Genomic DNA, 15,342 nt, shown 5'->3' with positions numbered 1-15,342 from the left:
CCACTGTGGAGGTAGGGAACCCCACCCAGCTCAAATGTTTACAAATTATAATATGTTAAAAATAACAGTACATAACAGATGATTTACAAGGAAAAAGATATCATCTCCCAAAACTAACTACGTATACATTTGACTGTTTCTCTCTCGGCCAGGGCCATGACAAAACTAAGTATGTAATCTCATTCCAAGACAAAGACAGAAAGCAAGTTGGAAAACAGATATAAGGGGATAGGAGACGCTGTAAGTACCTCCCTGCCCACTATTGGAGGTCAGGAACCCCACCCAGTTGATATCTGTTTCAGAATCACAGTGGGGAATATATATTTCATATTTTTAAGTAAAATAATGCCAGCAAAAAGAGAAATGGTGGGGAAAGTCAAAAGAGCTAACATAGATAGTTGCATTTACAATCACAACAACAAAACTAGGTAGTCTGTTTTGTTTGTTTTTAAGGGTTTTACAGCGCTTACAACATATTTTTAGGTCATTTCAGCACCATTGTATATTAACAAGCTTTTAGAGGTATCGACTCAATAAGACCCTTGAGATCAAATGATGACAAGTTCAAATTAATGAGGCCAAGGATACTTCGTAAGGTTGACACTCAATGGTTTATAATTGCCGCCCCTCACTGTAGGAGGCACCTACCAGTATCCCTTAGGTCATCCTCATCCCTTCAAAATTTTAAAACACAACTAAAAACCCACTTGTTTCAAATGTAATTAATTAATGATCTATTTTTTATTTTTTTAAATGCATTTGTACACTACAATTGATGTCAAAGTAAAGCGCTTGGTGGCTGTGTAGACGGGGTAAAGCGCTATAATAGGTGCTATTCATCATTATTATTATTAAAGAGAAGGAAATGGAATTGTCAAAAAATTCAACATTTACAATGAAAGCATACGAGACATGAGACAATGTAAGACAAAGAGGAGTGATTCAAACAGGGAAGAGAAGTAGATTCCAAGAGCACACTATCAGTGTAGTTAGTTTGAGATCCCTAAAAGTCTCATCCAGACACAGGTCCCTATTCAGAAGAATTAACTCAAATGTTTATAAATCATGATCACGATATTCAGAAAAAAAAAAAAAAAAGAATAAACAGTACATAACATTCTTAAATTTATTATCCCATGACCGCTTTATTCACGATGACAACAAACAAGAAGTCATAACATTCAATCAATTACATTAATACTGGAACAAAGACAAAACCGATTACATTATTAACACTTGAACAAAGACAATGCTGATTACATTAATACTTGAACAAAGACAATACCTATTACATGAATACTTGAATAAAGACAATACCTAGTACATTAATACTTGAACGAAGACAATTGTTTTGTTTTGTTTTGTTTTTAAGGGTTTTACGGCGCTTGCAACACATTATCAGCGCCAGTAAAAAGGAAGAAAATGGGATAGTAAAAAGTTCTAGAATTACAATTAAAGAAACCAAGAGAAAGTAAGACAAAGGGGGAACTAGGAACAAATAGGGATCAGATGTAGATTCCAAGAGCATACCTTCAATGTACTTAGTTTGAGATCACCTATAAGTCTCATCCGGACACAAGCACAAAATCCAACAAGGAGGAATACACTCAAATGCTTACATTATACATTAAAAATAAATAAGATAATACATGACAGAGAGATGATTTACAAGGAAAAAAATATCATCTCCCAAAAAAATATCTATGCCTTTGACTGTTTCCCTCCCAGCTAGGACTCCGGCCAGGGCCAAGACAAAACCAAGTAATCTCATTCCAAGACAAAGACAGAAAGCATGTTGGAAAACAGATAATATAAGGGGATAGAAGACACAGTATGTACCTCCCTGCCCACTATGGGAGGTCAGGATCCCCACCCAGAACGAAGACAATACCGACTACATGAATACTTGAACAAAGACAATACCGATTACATGAATATTTGAACAAAGACAATACCGATTACATGAATACTTGAATAAAGATACTATCAATACATTGAAAACAATAAACTGTTCATTGGTGGTAATAACAATAATAAAAAACACAACCGATGTATGTAGTTTATAGTATAAACAAAGTCTAACAACTCAGCAATCGACAGCATAACGTTTCAGTATGTTCCCAGTCCCAGGGCCTTCACAACAGCACTTCTGGCATTTTGTGGGTAATTTAACACCAGCAAAAAGGTTACAGATCTGGACTTCTAGCCACCAAAGAAATGATAAGACACCAGGCACTAGTTCAAATGATGAATAGAACTAGATTTCTAGATCTATCTATCTCAGAGTTTGGAGGATGCTTAAAAAATCCTACCCAGACACAAGAACGGGATCCCCTCCAAGGGGAATCTGTCCAAATGGTTTAAAAAGAAACAAAGTTAACTCACTCAACCCTAACACCGACTATATCCGTAGTTTACCCGGGTTACTTTTAACCCATGCCTATTTATGACATTTTTCTGAGAAAAATTTTAGGCATAATATCAAAGCTAATGTTTTTAATTTTTACATGTTAATGGTAGTTGAATAAAACTAGACCTTTATGTTCTATGTATGCACATGCTCATTTTTTATACATTTTTTTTCTTCCAATTTTGAAAAGTAGCAAAATTCTCTAGGATTGAGTGAGTTAATGTGCTTAACATTAATATACTCTCTTTTCGAGTTCCATGCCTGTCCCAGGCTTTAGTGGCTTAATGAGTTATATCTCTCCACAGATTTGTCTTTTGCAGATTCTGTCTGTTCACCAGGTGACTTTTCAGGGAATTTTATTCAACTGTGTCAGTAGCTTTTGTTTGTTTTTAAGGGTTTTACGGCGCTTGCAATACATTAAGGTCATATCAGCGCCAGTAAAAAGGAAGAAAATGGGATAGCAAAAAAGTTCTAGAATTACAATTAAAGCACCCAAGATAAGGTAAGACAAAGGGGAATTGGTTCGAATAGGAAACAGATGTAGATTCCAAGAGCACACTATCAAAGTAGTTAGTATGAGATCACCTAAAAGTCTCATCAAGACACAAGCACCGGTCCCTACTAAGAGGAATACTCTCAAATGTTTACAAACGATATATAATATGTAAACAAAACATAATACAGTGCGCAGCAGAGAGATGATTTACACAGAAAAAAATATTATCTCCCAAAACTATCTATACATTTGACTGTTTCCCTCTCAGTAAGGGCATCCGGCCAGGGAAAGAACAAAAACCAAGTAATCTCACCCAAGACAAAGACAGAAAGCAATTTGGAAAACAAATATAGGGGGATAGAAGACACAGTAAGCACCTCCCTGCCCACTATGGGAGGTCAGGAACCCCACCCAGCTGGAACCTTTATCTTTTCTATATACTATAGAAAGACAATTTAGAATAAAAACAATAGTAATATGCCACAAACCAATACATCTGTTTGACTGTATCTCTCCCCCCAAAACAAGACACAAGGCAAAGCCCCAGCCTCATTCTAAAACAAACCACAAAGCAAAGTGGAATGTGCAAAATACAGGTCATTACAGCGCCAGTAAAAGGGAGGATAATAGAGGAAAAGGAAAGGATATCAAGGGTACACTCAAACGATTATAAAGCACAATAATGTATTCAAAACTATAATAGTATATATCAGAGAAATAATTAACAAGGGAAAAAAATATCATTTCTCAATAACAGGAACAGTACATTTGATTGCTACCCTCTCAGCAAAGGATCCTTGCCAGGACTAGTAAAAAAACTGAGCAATGTCAACGCAGAACAAAGATGAGAGCAGCGTGGAAAGGGAATAAAAGGAGATAGAAGATAATATCAATTTGATAAAATAAATAATTTTGCACTGAATTAAGAAAAATAAAACAAAATCACAACAAATGCTAGACTTGTCAACTATGCTAATTATCAAGTGCACATAAACATTCTTATATACTATAATTCGTTGCATCATAGGATACATTTTACCAAGGGGATAATCAATAACTGTCATGGTTACAAGCAGGTGGATAGCGATTGATAGACTAGATTTAGAAGCATAGGAGCTAATAACAAACGCACTCATCCATTCTCAAACATTGGGATGATGGCACTATTAATTCTTTAAATATTAGCAAGCAGTAAGCTGGAACAACATAAGGTTAAATGAAGGGAGGAACAGTTTATTTTTGTTGTTGATGTGTTTTTATCATTCGCATATTATCCATAATAAATTCTATGGTAGGAGATTGTGAATTTGTCATGTTACATCTTTAATTTTCTTTTTCACTAACTTTATAGACCAAATAAGATAAACATAGCGGCCAACTTTTCAAAGAACTAAAATGGGACACAATAATGTGCTATACCGTCATGACCCAAATCAGTAGTGTGTTTGAACTATTATAGAAGATAATCTAGATTTAGACATTTTTTGTTCCTTGCTTTAATTTTCTAATCAAAAAATCATAATCCTGGGGCATACAAGGGTCATTTCCAAACATATTAACAGTCTAGTTTGTTTTTGTCTTAAAATTTTTCTCAGATTGCCAAATTGGAACAGTAACTATTTTATCAAGACAGTTGGCCACTGTCAGTAAGTGTACATGATCACAATGCACTGTAACACTTATTTAAAAAAAACAAAGAGCAGTTCACTTTCTAATTCCCACATTCTCAGATGTTCTGGAGAGCATCAGGTTTACAAAAAAATAACAAATAAATTAGCAATTGAAGAGAGAAAACACGTGTCCTTCCTTACTTAATAAGAATATATCAATTTACTGTTCCATTTGATAGTAAGACAAGAAATAGTTGAGCCTCATTCTAGAACAAACCACAAATCAACGTGGAATGTGCAAAATGCAGAGCGCATGGGGGGGGGGGGGGGGGGGGTTGATAGCAGTCACAGCAAGTGACCTTGCCAGCGCATGCAAACAAATTGATGCAGTTACTAATTTTGTGAGCTGAAATTGAGACAGTCTATAACATCCTCTCTGACTTTTACAACATTCTCACCCTTGGAACCAGAATAAATTTGTCCCAACTATGTTGCATGAAACACAACAAAAATGCCTGCTTGCTAAGCTTGAAAAAAAATATCAATAACAAAGTACTTTCTGCGAGATTTTAATTAGATCTAAGTACCCATTATGCAAGCCAAATAGGGGAAGCTATTAAACAATTATGATACAGGAACAAAAGGATCAAACCTCGTCACCTACGAGTCGTAATTTGATTCCATTAAATAACAAAGTAAACAAGCAAACTGTGTATAATTTTCTGCAAAAGTTTTTTGTGAGCGAACATGCCCTTTCCTCCCCGAATTGCAGTGCTCACTAAGACTGACGACTAAAACATCGCCATTTCCTCTGGAAAGACCCCAAAAGTGGAATCTCTCTATTACTGGGAGTCATGCATTAAATTAGGAGTAAAATTTGTAAACAATAAACATTCAACGTGCAATCTTGCTGTAATGATAATGCCTTGATAATGATATGGCCACTTAAAATTCAAAAATAATAATTGTAAAGGAGAATTACGTTAAGATGCATTATTGTAGCATTTTAGTATAAGTAAAAGCAGAGATTCCAAAAATTTAACATATATATACAACCGTACAAAAATTTCAGAGGTACTAAGTTGGTATAAATATAAGGTTGTTTTAAAATCACGTATCTTATTTTATTTATGGCTGAATATATGACTTATCCTGTAATAAATACCTTATACAATCGCACATAATTACATAATCTCAAATAGCTTGGCTTTTGTAACATTCACAGACAGTTTTTTAAACACATCATTGAATATAAAAATGAATGTAATTTAAATCATATACACCAAGCTCATAGTAAAATGGAAAATAATAATAATCGTATTCCCAACATTTTGCCTGCAAAAGAGATAGAAAGTAATTAACACTAAAAGGGCAGCAACAACAAAAAAAGTAACTTTGTTTGTTTAAACAAGTGATATATGGTTGTGGCTTTGAGCTTGAGATTAATAAAAAAAACAAAATTGAGTATATTTCCAAGAGCAATCATTTATAGCCTAGTTCGACGCCATGTGAAAATTTATACCAAAACACAAACATGGGATCCCAAGTGGGGTTAACTAAAATGCTAAATAATTTTGTTTGTTTGTTTTTCAGGGTTTTACGGCACTTGCAACACATTTAGGTTATATCAGCGCCAGTAAAAAGGAAGAAAATGGGAGAGTAGAAAGTTCTAGAATTACAATTAAAGCACCCAAGAGAAAGGAAGACAAAGGGGAACTGGGAACAAATAGGATCAGATGTAGATTCCAAGAGCATACCATCAATGTACTTAGTCTGGGATCACCAATAAGTCTCACCTAGACACAAGCACAAGATCCAACAAAGAGAAATACACTCAAATGCTTACATTTCATTATACATTAAAAATAACAAATATAATAATATATAACAGAGAGACGATTTACAAGGAAAAAAAATATCATCTCCCAAAACAATAACTATGCATTTGACTGTTTCCCTCTCAGTAAGGCCAACATGCCGGGGCCAGGACAAAACTAAGTAATCTCATTCCAAGACAAAGATAGAAAGCAAGTTGGAAAACAGATATAGGGGGATAGAAGACACAGTAAGTACCTCCCTGCCCAGTATGGGAGATCAGGAACCCCACCCAGACTAAATAATTTGTATCAATATAATCTTATACTAAATCACATGATCCCAAAACAAGGAATGCTTCCTACTTTTATATGTTAACTAAGCAAAAATCCATACCAGAATACAAACGAAACACGATTCACAGTGAGACTGCACATGTTGGTATTCGTCATTCCTTGATTATTCTGCATTCGATTTCTCTCTAATCCAGATAACAATCGGGGCATTTATTGTTATGATAACAATAATAACCAGGTCATCAAGCTACCTAAACTTAGAAGGGATCCATAGTTATAAGGATAGAAAACATTGCTCACAAGGGAAGTCAGGGACCATGGCCGACTAGAGTACTATAGTTGGGTCATGTCAGGGACCCTCAACAAGTTCAAATTCCTGTACTCCTTGGAATATAATTTCAAATGAAACTAAAACAATAACTGTCTTACACATCTCATTATGCATTACTTAAAAATGAAACAAAAAATACATTGAATGATATGTCACGTTATGATAAATCACAAGCTTTTTACCTTGAATTTCAATAAATAGTAAATAATACATAGTAGCATATCTGGGGTAACCAATAATAATAATAATAATAATAATAATAATAATATTAATAATAATAATTTAACTTCACAACACTTGATTTAACAAAACAAAGATTCTCCCATAGAAATCGCACCATTACAAAGGTAGGTAATACAATTCTTTCTACTTCAGAGTGTTGTTAAAACCTTTGCCATCTACAAACTATTAATTCGATCCAACAATAACAACACCCCCTCCACAAAAAAAAAAAAAAAAAAAGAAATAAAAAATTTAATCTCAAGAAATCTGTCATAAGTCTTTTTTTAAAATAATTAAATATGCTATCTTAATAAAAAGAATCAAAGCAACGATAAATATACAAAAAATACTATAATACGACACTAAGTGTAAACTGTATTATCAAAATCTAATAATGTTATATTAGCATAAAATATATATCAAAACCCCTGCAAAATGAGACTAAGGAGCAATGTAAAAAAAAAAATATTAAAATGTCCGAGTTTGAATCATAGAATGAACCGGTTAAACTGAAATTGATCAAACCAAAAAAAATTGATAAACTGAAAACTATTTAAAATTCTGATTATTTTCTCTTTTTTGTTGTTGTTAACGAACATTCAATGATCTAAAGCTACCAAATTCCAAATTACCGGTGAACTGAAAGGAATTGCTGCAATGTTACACCATCTAGGTGTCAAAACTTTAACATAAAAAAGGGATTCACTTGATCTTCATGTCTTTTGGATACCCAAGATCTGAAATTATTACTGACATGACAATACACTATCCGATGCAGTGTAACTTTTGTACTTTATAAAAACTTATCAATAGTAGACAAACAGAACACTCGTGCAGATGATCAAAAATGCCGAATTTTCTCTCATTGTATTGTTAGTCAGTATGCTAACATAAAAATATTATGTCCGACTGAAATAAATAATTTGGTCCCTTAAATTCCTGTTTAACCAGTTTTTAGCTATTTTGCAAAGTGATAAAAGATGGTACCGAAAACCCCCCCCAAAAATCTTATTTTTACACATTTCCAACTGTGATTATGGTAGGATTGCATAACTCTGTAAGGACACTTTACTCTCTTTTTGAAATTATGAAAAAAAAAAAAAATCTGAAGTAAAATCTTGTCCGAGAACATCAATGCAGTGAAAATAGAGACATTAAAGCTCGACTCCTCAAGATTCTTTTATCATATTCTTCTCCGCTGTGCGATGAGTATACTGGTAACTGGTGATGAGAATAATAAGAAATAAAAATGTTAATAACAGGTAAACACAATAAAAAAACAAAAAAAAAACAAGAGGAAAGGAACAAAAACAAAATAAAAAACAACAAAAAAGTTGTTTCTTCTTTAATTTTAACAAACTGCTATAAAAACTTGTTTTTATATCCCATACAAATAGAATCCCAAATATCCATCATATGATCTAACTTTTTTACTTTTACACCCGTATCATTTTTTATTCATCTTTTTGTCTTCGTTCTTTAATTTCATTGCATATATCTGTTTTTGCTAAGTATGTTTATGGTAATTAGTAATAAATAACAATAATAATAATAATAATAATAATAATAATAATAATAATAATAATAATAATATTGACACAGTCAAAGTATTAAGTTAAATTTTCATTGTGACATGTATATTTAATAAGCCATCATCAATTTTTTTGTCACTTTAAAATTGTACCACCATTTGTTGTGAATTGTCATTGATGAGAGGGATAAATCATGTATTACAATAATAACTCGAGTTGTTTAAAATGATTTATAGAAAAATAAAAAGAAAGATTGTATACGAGTCATTTATTTTTTTAAAATAGTGAAAGCTGTTTGCACCAATTCAAATGATGGCTGAAAATGTATTGCAGAGCACATTGCAAGAAGAAAATAATCCCCACCTTCAAAAACAAAACAAAAAACAAAAAAAAAATGTCAAAGAATCTCACTGAATCGCCCTGGCCAGCTGTACATATCCAGTCAATCCTACAAAGACATTGACCGTAAAAAGACTCATATTCCTGGGAATGATGACCAATGAGTATCGTGCCCATATGGTGCCTGGTAAAGAGACAATTATTACTATTATTATTATTATTGATCAGACTGATAATTTTTCCATACAAAATTACAAATCAGAATATTCAATAATTTCAATAAATATTTTGTTAGTGGTCAGTGACAAAGCTACTTTTGCTACAATATAAAAAGAAGGAAACAATGAGAAACTCCTAGATACCTGTAACCGTAGTTAGAAACCAAAGCAAAACAAAGAGCAAAAAGCATGATATACACAAACCCTACCTGAGCAAAGAAAAATGGAATTTAACACATTCTTATTTCTTAATCCCAAAATCATAATAATAATAATATCATACTTGTGTCGGGGTAATGGGAAACTTTATGTAGAATCTACAAACTTACAGCAATTTTTCTTTCAAATGCATTTTTATTTGTGAATCATCTCATTGCTCAGACCCACACTTCAAAAAATGATCCTGCAGATTTTGCAATGGTGGGGTACCCAATAGCTAAAGCACTCACTTCACATGCAGATGGAACCGAGATTGATCCTAGGTGCAAACAAGTTTTTTGTCTAACCTCCCTGACCACCCGGCAGTGATTAGGTAGTTGGGTCTGTCAGACCTGGTGGAAATTACTGTGATAGACTAGTTTCATATCCACAGGAAAACAAAAAATTGCTTTAGTCCATTCCAAGTTATAGAAACCGGGATAAACTCCAGCTCCATGGGCGTAAAAGCTCTGAAGGACTACTGTTATTTTTTCCCAAAGGTGAACACTGAGCCATCTCACCATTAAGCATCATCTATGGTAGTATTAATCTTTACCTGTAGCTGCTAGAGCTGTTGACTGGTAAATACTGAGTTTCTCAGCTGGTCTACGCAAGTCTCCCAAACCAGCAATTACCAAAGCCTGAAAAAATATTTTTTACAAAATTTTACAATAACAAATGAAAAATGTAAAATAGACATGTTAAATATTCAGTAATCAATGCAGAGCATTTTATACTTATCTATAAATAGTTTTTGTAATTTACAGTTACACTACAAGTTATACCTAATATCAAAATTTTAGTGAGAATTACCTTATTTTATTCACATCAAAGAATGTGTAAATTCGAAACTTAAACTTGGGACTAGCATCTCCAATGAACAACAACGTATGATAATGTAACAATAATAAAAATAATAATAATAATAATAGTAATAATAATACTAATATTAATAATAATAATAATAATAATAATAATAATAATAATAATAATAATAATAATAATAATAATAATAATAATAATAATAATAATAATAATATAAGAAGAAGAAGAAGAAGAAGAAGAAGAAGAAGAAGAAGAAGAAGAAGAAGAAGAAGAAGAAGAAGAAGAAGAAGAAGAAGAAGAAGAAGAAGAAGAAGAAGAAGAAGAAGAAGAAGAAGAAGAAGAAGAATACAAACAAAATATTCAACTCTCATGCTCTTACCCATTTCACCACTGGTGCGTAAAAATGGACAGTTTTTGGACCTGCAGATGAAAGAATAGAATTGTCATGAATCATAATAGAAATCATTCAGATGTTCAAACAATAATCTTTTCTTCTGGAATTATATCCTTTAAAAAATGTTTACATTATTAGCCATGTATCTAAATAAAACTTTTTCTAGGACGTGCACTGTCTTCTTTCTAAAACCAAAACTTTTTAATAGATGACAAATTTCTGAAAATGGTCAAATGGCATTTGCAGATGCCAGCAAAGATGAGGTCTATAAACAGTAAATGATGGAGTAAGTTGAATCAACGAGTCAAGATATGTCAGATATTTTCAAAAATAAACATTTTACGATTGCTCAGTGGATAGGGTATTGTACTTCCACCTCAGAGACCTGGGTTCATGTCCCAATGTCAGCATCTCAGTTCTTGAGAAAGAAACTTAGCACCTTTCACTCATGTTGCTTTTAAAATCACTTTTGGCCATTCTTAGATTATTTAAATATGTCATTCACTGTCCTCCTCTCGCTCTCTTTCCTTCAATCGTCCCAGATGTTACCAACTGTTCTCTTGTCTCTTCTCCACACATGTCCAGGAAACCGTAACTGCCTCTTTCTGATGGTATCTATCAATCATCCTCCTTTTCTCACCTTCACTTGTCTGTCCATGATAACCTCAACATTCTTCTTTACAGCCACATCTCAAATGCCTCTAACCTCCTAGTACATTCTTTGTCAACGTCCACATTTCACAACCATTTAAAATGGTACTTATAACATATCTTTCCACTACTTTCATTCTGGTCTCCAACTTTAGGTTGTTTGACATAACTGGACGCATTTTATGAAACACATGCTATAGCTATTCTTTGTTTTCTATGGATAATGATAGTGCCTATATGTTTAAATTTATTTCCTCTTTTTTTTATGGACTCTCCTTTACTTAACAAGTGAAAGGTTGTGTTGTTATCATTCTATGCATTCGGTTTTCTTAACATTTAGATTAAGTTTCAGGCCCATCTCTTCACTTTTGCTCAACGCTATATCAAAAATTTTTTGCACGTTTTCTGGAGAGTATGTTTGAGTTTGAACAATTGAAATTTGAACACTCATACTCACGAATCACAAATCTATGACTGCATTAAATATTGCATAAGTATATTATTAATATCATTATTGTTGAATAAACATCTAGAATGACATTTGATGTGTAATCACGGGTCTTTCCAGGGTGGCGCCTGTGTATATGGAGGAGGAAGTTCTTTCATTTCATTCCTCTGCCTCTGCTTCTGCGCTACTCACCTAATAATCCAGCCTGCTGGAACAACAAACCAATCTAACAAATACAGACCATTTCATTATCAACGAGCATGTATTTAGTAATGAGGTGAAAGGATCTGTAATTTGAAAGCTCACACTACACTATTTTAACGGGTGTACTAATACTAGAGAGGTGGGCCTTTGGCCTACCAACCTCCGCTGAACGTCCAACTCGCCTTGAGCATGCATTCGCGTAAAATACAAAGATTTTTTTTAAAAACCTACCTCTGTTTCAAAAACTAGCATCTTTCAACTTTCTAAGAAACATTTTGATTTTTCAGAACTTTAGTTCGTTAAAAAATACCGGCCAATCTGACCCGTTGAGTCGAATGAAAACGAAATTTTGTTGTTTACACGGTTCAAAGGAAATGCCGTAAATAAGCTTTCATGGACTTCCTGTGTTGTTTTTACAGTGTCACATGACCGTTTTTAGAAATTTGTCGTCTGCTACAAATAATTAGACCGGTGGGGGGTAGATATTTCGTTGGAGCAGAGAAAAAGTGAGTATTATTTCTTGTACTTGTAGAGAGGCCTAGGGTCCACCAGCAGTCAAGTTGATTGAATGAAAGAAAAAAGGCCTTTTTTATCCGCCGCCACCACCACCTTGAAAGAGGGGGGGGGGGGGGGCATTCAAGATCTTTGACCTATACCAAATCCTCTTTCATCAAAAGACAAGTAACGGCAAAACGATTATAGACAATTGAAGTCCGAGTTGCGATAGTCTGACTGCTCTCTTGGTGGAAACGCTGTATTCTCCGTTAACAATAATAAAGATAAAAGCAAACTATTATCTGAAAGCAAAAAATTTGCTTCGCTGTTAAGGGGTTAAGAACATCTGCCAGCATCGTTGACATGCTCTACGTCACCAAGGTCACCAAGCGACACGTCTCCCTTTCGTCGGACTTCAATTGTCTATAATCGTTTTGCCGTTACTTGTCTTTTGATGAAAGAGGATTTGGTATTGGTCAAAGATCAAATTTCGCCGCTAAAGGTTGCATTGCTACTGGGTTTGCTCTCCCCCCCCCCCTTTTTTTCTTCTTCTTTTTTTTTTCAACTTAGTATTGTCGATTGCTATTTCCTTTTTTATGATTAGCAAGTGCCGTAGGAGTCTCACAGGATGCAGGAGTACTGCAATTAACCCTTTGCCAGTGACACTGATTTTTTTTGTTTTCAAATAATAGTCTTCATTTATACTATTTTTTAACGCAGAATAAAAAAACGTTTCCACGATAAGAGCAGTAAGAATATTGATAAAAAGCGCTTTGAGCACGTTGGGTGGATATTGCCCTATATAACAGCTCAAATTTTAAAATTGTAATTTGTTTTTTGTCTTTTGATGAAAACGGTAAGATTTTATTTTTGGTCCAAGTAAGATTGATATTCGCCTTTAAAAGGTTAAGTTGTTTCATTTTTTCAGGTTTTTTTGTTTTGTTTTTCGAATGCGGATACGCTGCTTCTTCCTTTTTTTTCCTCAACTGGCAAGCTATCGCTGTACTTACCTGCATGGCTTGCACACACAAAAGGATACATCTAGGTCACAAAACCTTACATCGAGGTCACAAAATCAGACAACTAGGTCACACATCAAGACATCTCTGTTTCGTTTGTTCCAAGATAGCAAAACAAACCAGACGTCTTGGAGTTCGAAAGAGCTTTTCATAAAATATTTGGTATTTGCAAAACCCCCAGAAACCAATTCCCTATACAGCTCTTGTGCACGGTTACTTATGACCTTGATTTCTTTCGTACCCACCCCCAAAATCCCACTTATTGTGTGTTATAGGCAGAACATAATAAATAGCTGGGCTGCCACATGCGTGACTAAATTAGCCAAAGAGAGAATCTATACTTTGGCATTAGACACCCATTACCTGATGTCTTGGTTTTTAATCCTAGCCTAGTGAGAGAGAGAAAACAAAACAATCATACATGTATCTGCAAACAGCAGAACGTTTTCATTCTACATTGAGATGGGAAGGGGAAGGGATAACACTATGACAAGAGAGAGAGAGAGAGAGAGAAGAGAGAGAGAGAGAGAGAGAGAGAGAGAGAGAGAGAGAGGTGGGCGGGGGGATGGGGGATAGTAAGGGGAATGGAAAAGATGAAAGAAACAATGGGTTGCCTGATGACATAGATCAAAGGATTGTTACAGCGGTGTTCACGGTGCGTACTTCGTGAAATTTTAACCTTTTACAGTGACACTGATTTTTTTCTCCAGATTACTTATGCAGAATAAATCGTTTCCACCAAGAGAACAGTAGTAAGAGTATATTTCGACTCGGGCTTCAATTAAACTATAAATCGCAAAGCTTGTCTTTTAATGATAACATTAAGACTAAGATCTGGAGTTTGGGGAGTGTAAGATGGAATCTCGCCATTAATGGTTAAAATTGTTTTGATTAAAAAAAACAAAACTCACACACACACACACACACACACGAGCGCGCGCCGTCACGACAGCGAGGACCATCACTGACAGAATGTTGCAACGGTAAACCGGTTTACGTGTACATAGATCCTGAGGCGAGATGGCCCGTAACCGTGTACGTAGGCACTCCCAAAAAAAAAAAAAAAGAAAGAAAGAGACACACACACATATACTCACACACACACACACACACACACACACACACAGTCTCGCATCCTCTACGAACTAATTTTGCGCACCAATTTTTACTGCACTTATGCACCAAATTGCATACCTATCTAGGGACACTTTTTTCCGTAACTTTTTCTCAATAAACTTTTTAAAAAACCTTTGTTTTGTTTGCGACGGCACTCATTGAAACAGACGTAAGCGTCCACGATTTCGCGAGGAATGAATCATGAAAAAATGTAGGATATAATTTCAAACACAACTTTTGAAATTCATCAAGGATTGTCTAGTACCGAATGTTTTTTGATAGAAAACAAATGCATCTTCAAATCTAAACTGCTTATGACGGTAAGCGGTAAGTTTTTTATTTATTTTTCTGTCCAAACGAATGATTTGTCCTGGTATAGAAGCTAAGTATTGGTAACACCGGCTCACCTCTCTAGTCGCACTTCACTCACCTGCCGGGTGCTCCCACAACGGTCTCAATCGTGATGGAACTAATCTGTCACCTGTGGCAACCAGGCCTCGGTAAACTGCAGTGAAAATAATCATATCTGGTTTAAATTGAATATGGTGCCTTTCGTGATCAATAACCTGTGAGATACCAAAACAAAATTATTACATTCGACCCATCTTTTCTAAGTAAAGTGACCCCTGTGTTCCCTAGTCCAAGAGAATAAAAGGAACGAACAACCTTTCATTGAACCAAAAGATAACTCCTAAAGAGGAGAGGGCAGTCAACTGTACATAT

General features: G+C 34.4%; 1 protein-coding gene across 1 annotated transcript; it reads right to left on the bottom strand.

The window, feature by feature from the left end:
- Nucleotides 1-7,748: 7,748 nt before the first annotated feature.
- LOC144967987 (mitochondrial pyruvate carrier 2-like) lies at nt 7,749-15,305 on the bottom strand. The gene is made up of 5 exons (XM_078905834.1): nt 15,050-15,305; nt 10,672-10,712; nt 10,024-10,108; nt 9,124-9,235; nt 7,749-8,401 (listed from the first exon to the last, which is right to left on the bottom strand). The coding sequence occupies exons 1-5, from the start codon at nt 15,141-15,143 to the stop codon at nt 8,350-8,352; spliced, it is 384 nt and encodes a 127-aa protein (XP_078761960.1). The 5' UTR covers nt 15,144-15,305; the 3' UTR covers nt 7,749-8,349.
- Between the last annotated feature and the right edge of the window lie 37 nt (nt 15,306-15,342).

The sequence above is a fragment of the Berghia stephanieae genome, chromosome 3 (assembly GCF_034508935.2).
Source record: "Berghia stephanieae isolate SIO BIC M18660-M18661 chromosome 3, UCSD_Bste_1.3, whole genome shotgun sequence".
Taxonomy (NCBI): domain Eukaryota; kingdom Metazoa; phylum Mollusca; class Gastropoda; order Nudibranchia; family Aeolidiidae; genus Berghia; species Berghia stephanieae.
This window is presented reverse-complemented; position numbering and strand designations above follow the sequence as displayed.

Excerpts from the sequence above, each read along its gene's own strand:
- LOC144967987 (XM_078905834.1), bottom strand. The coding sequence starts at position 15,143 with ATGATTATTTTCACTGCAGTTTACCGAGGCCTGGTTGCCACAGGTGAC. Across the intron at positions 10,713-15,049 it reads GTTGTGGGAGCACCCGGCAG|GTCCAAAAACTGTCCATTTT; the intron begins GTGAGTGAAGTG and ends TTTCATCTGCAG. Across the intron at positions 8,402-9,123 it reads CAGCTGGCCAGGGCGATTCA|TTACCAGTATACTCATCGCA; the intron begins GTGAGATTCTTT and ends TCTCATCACCAG.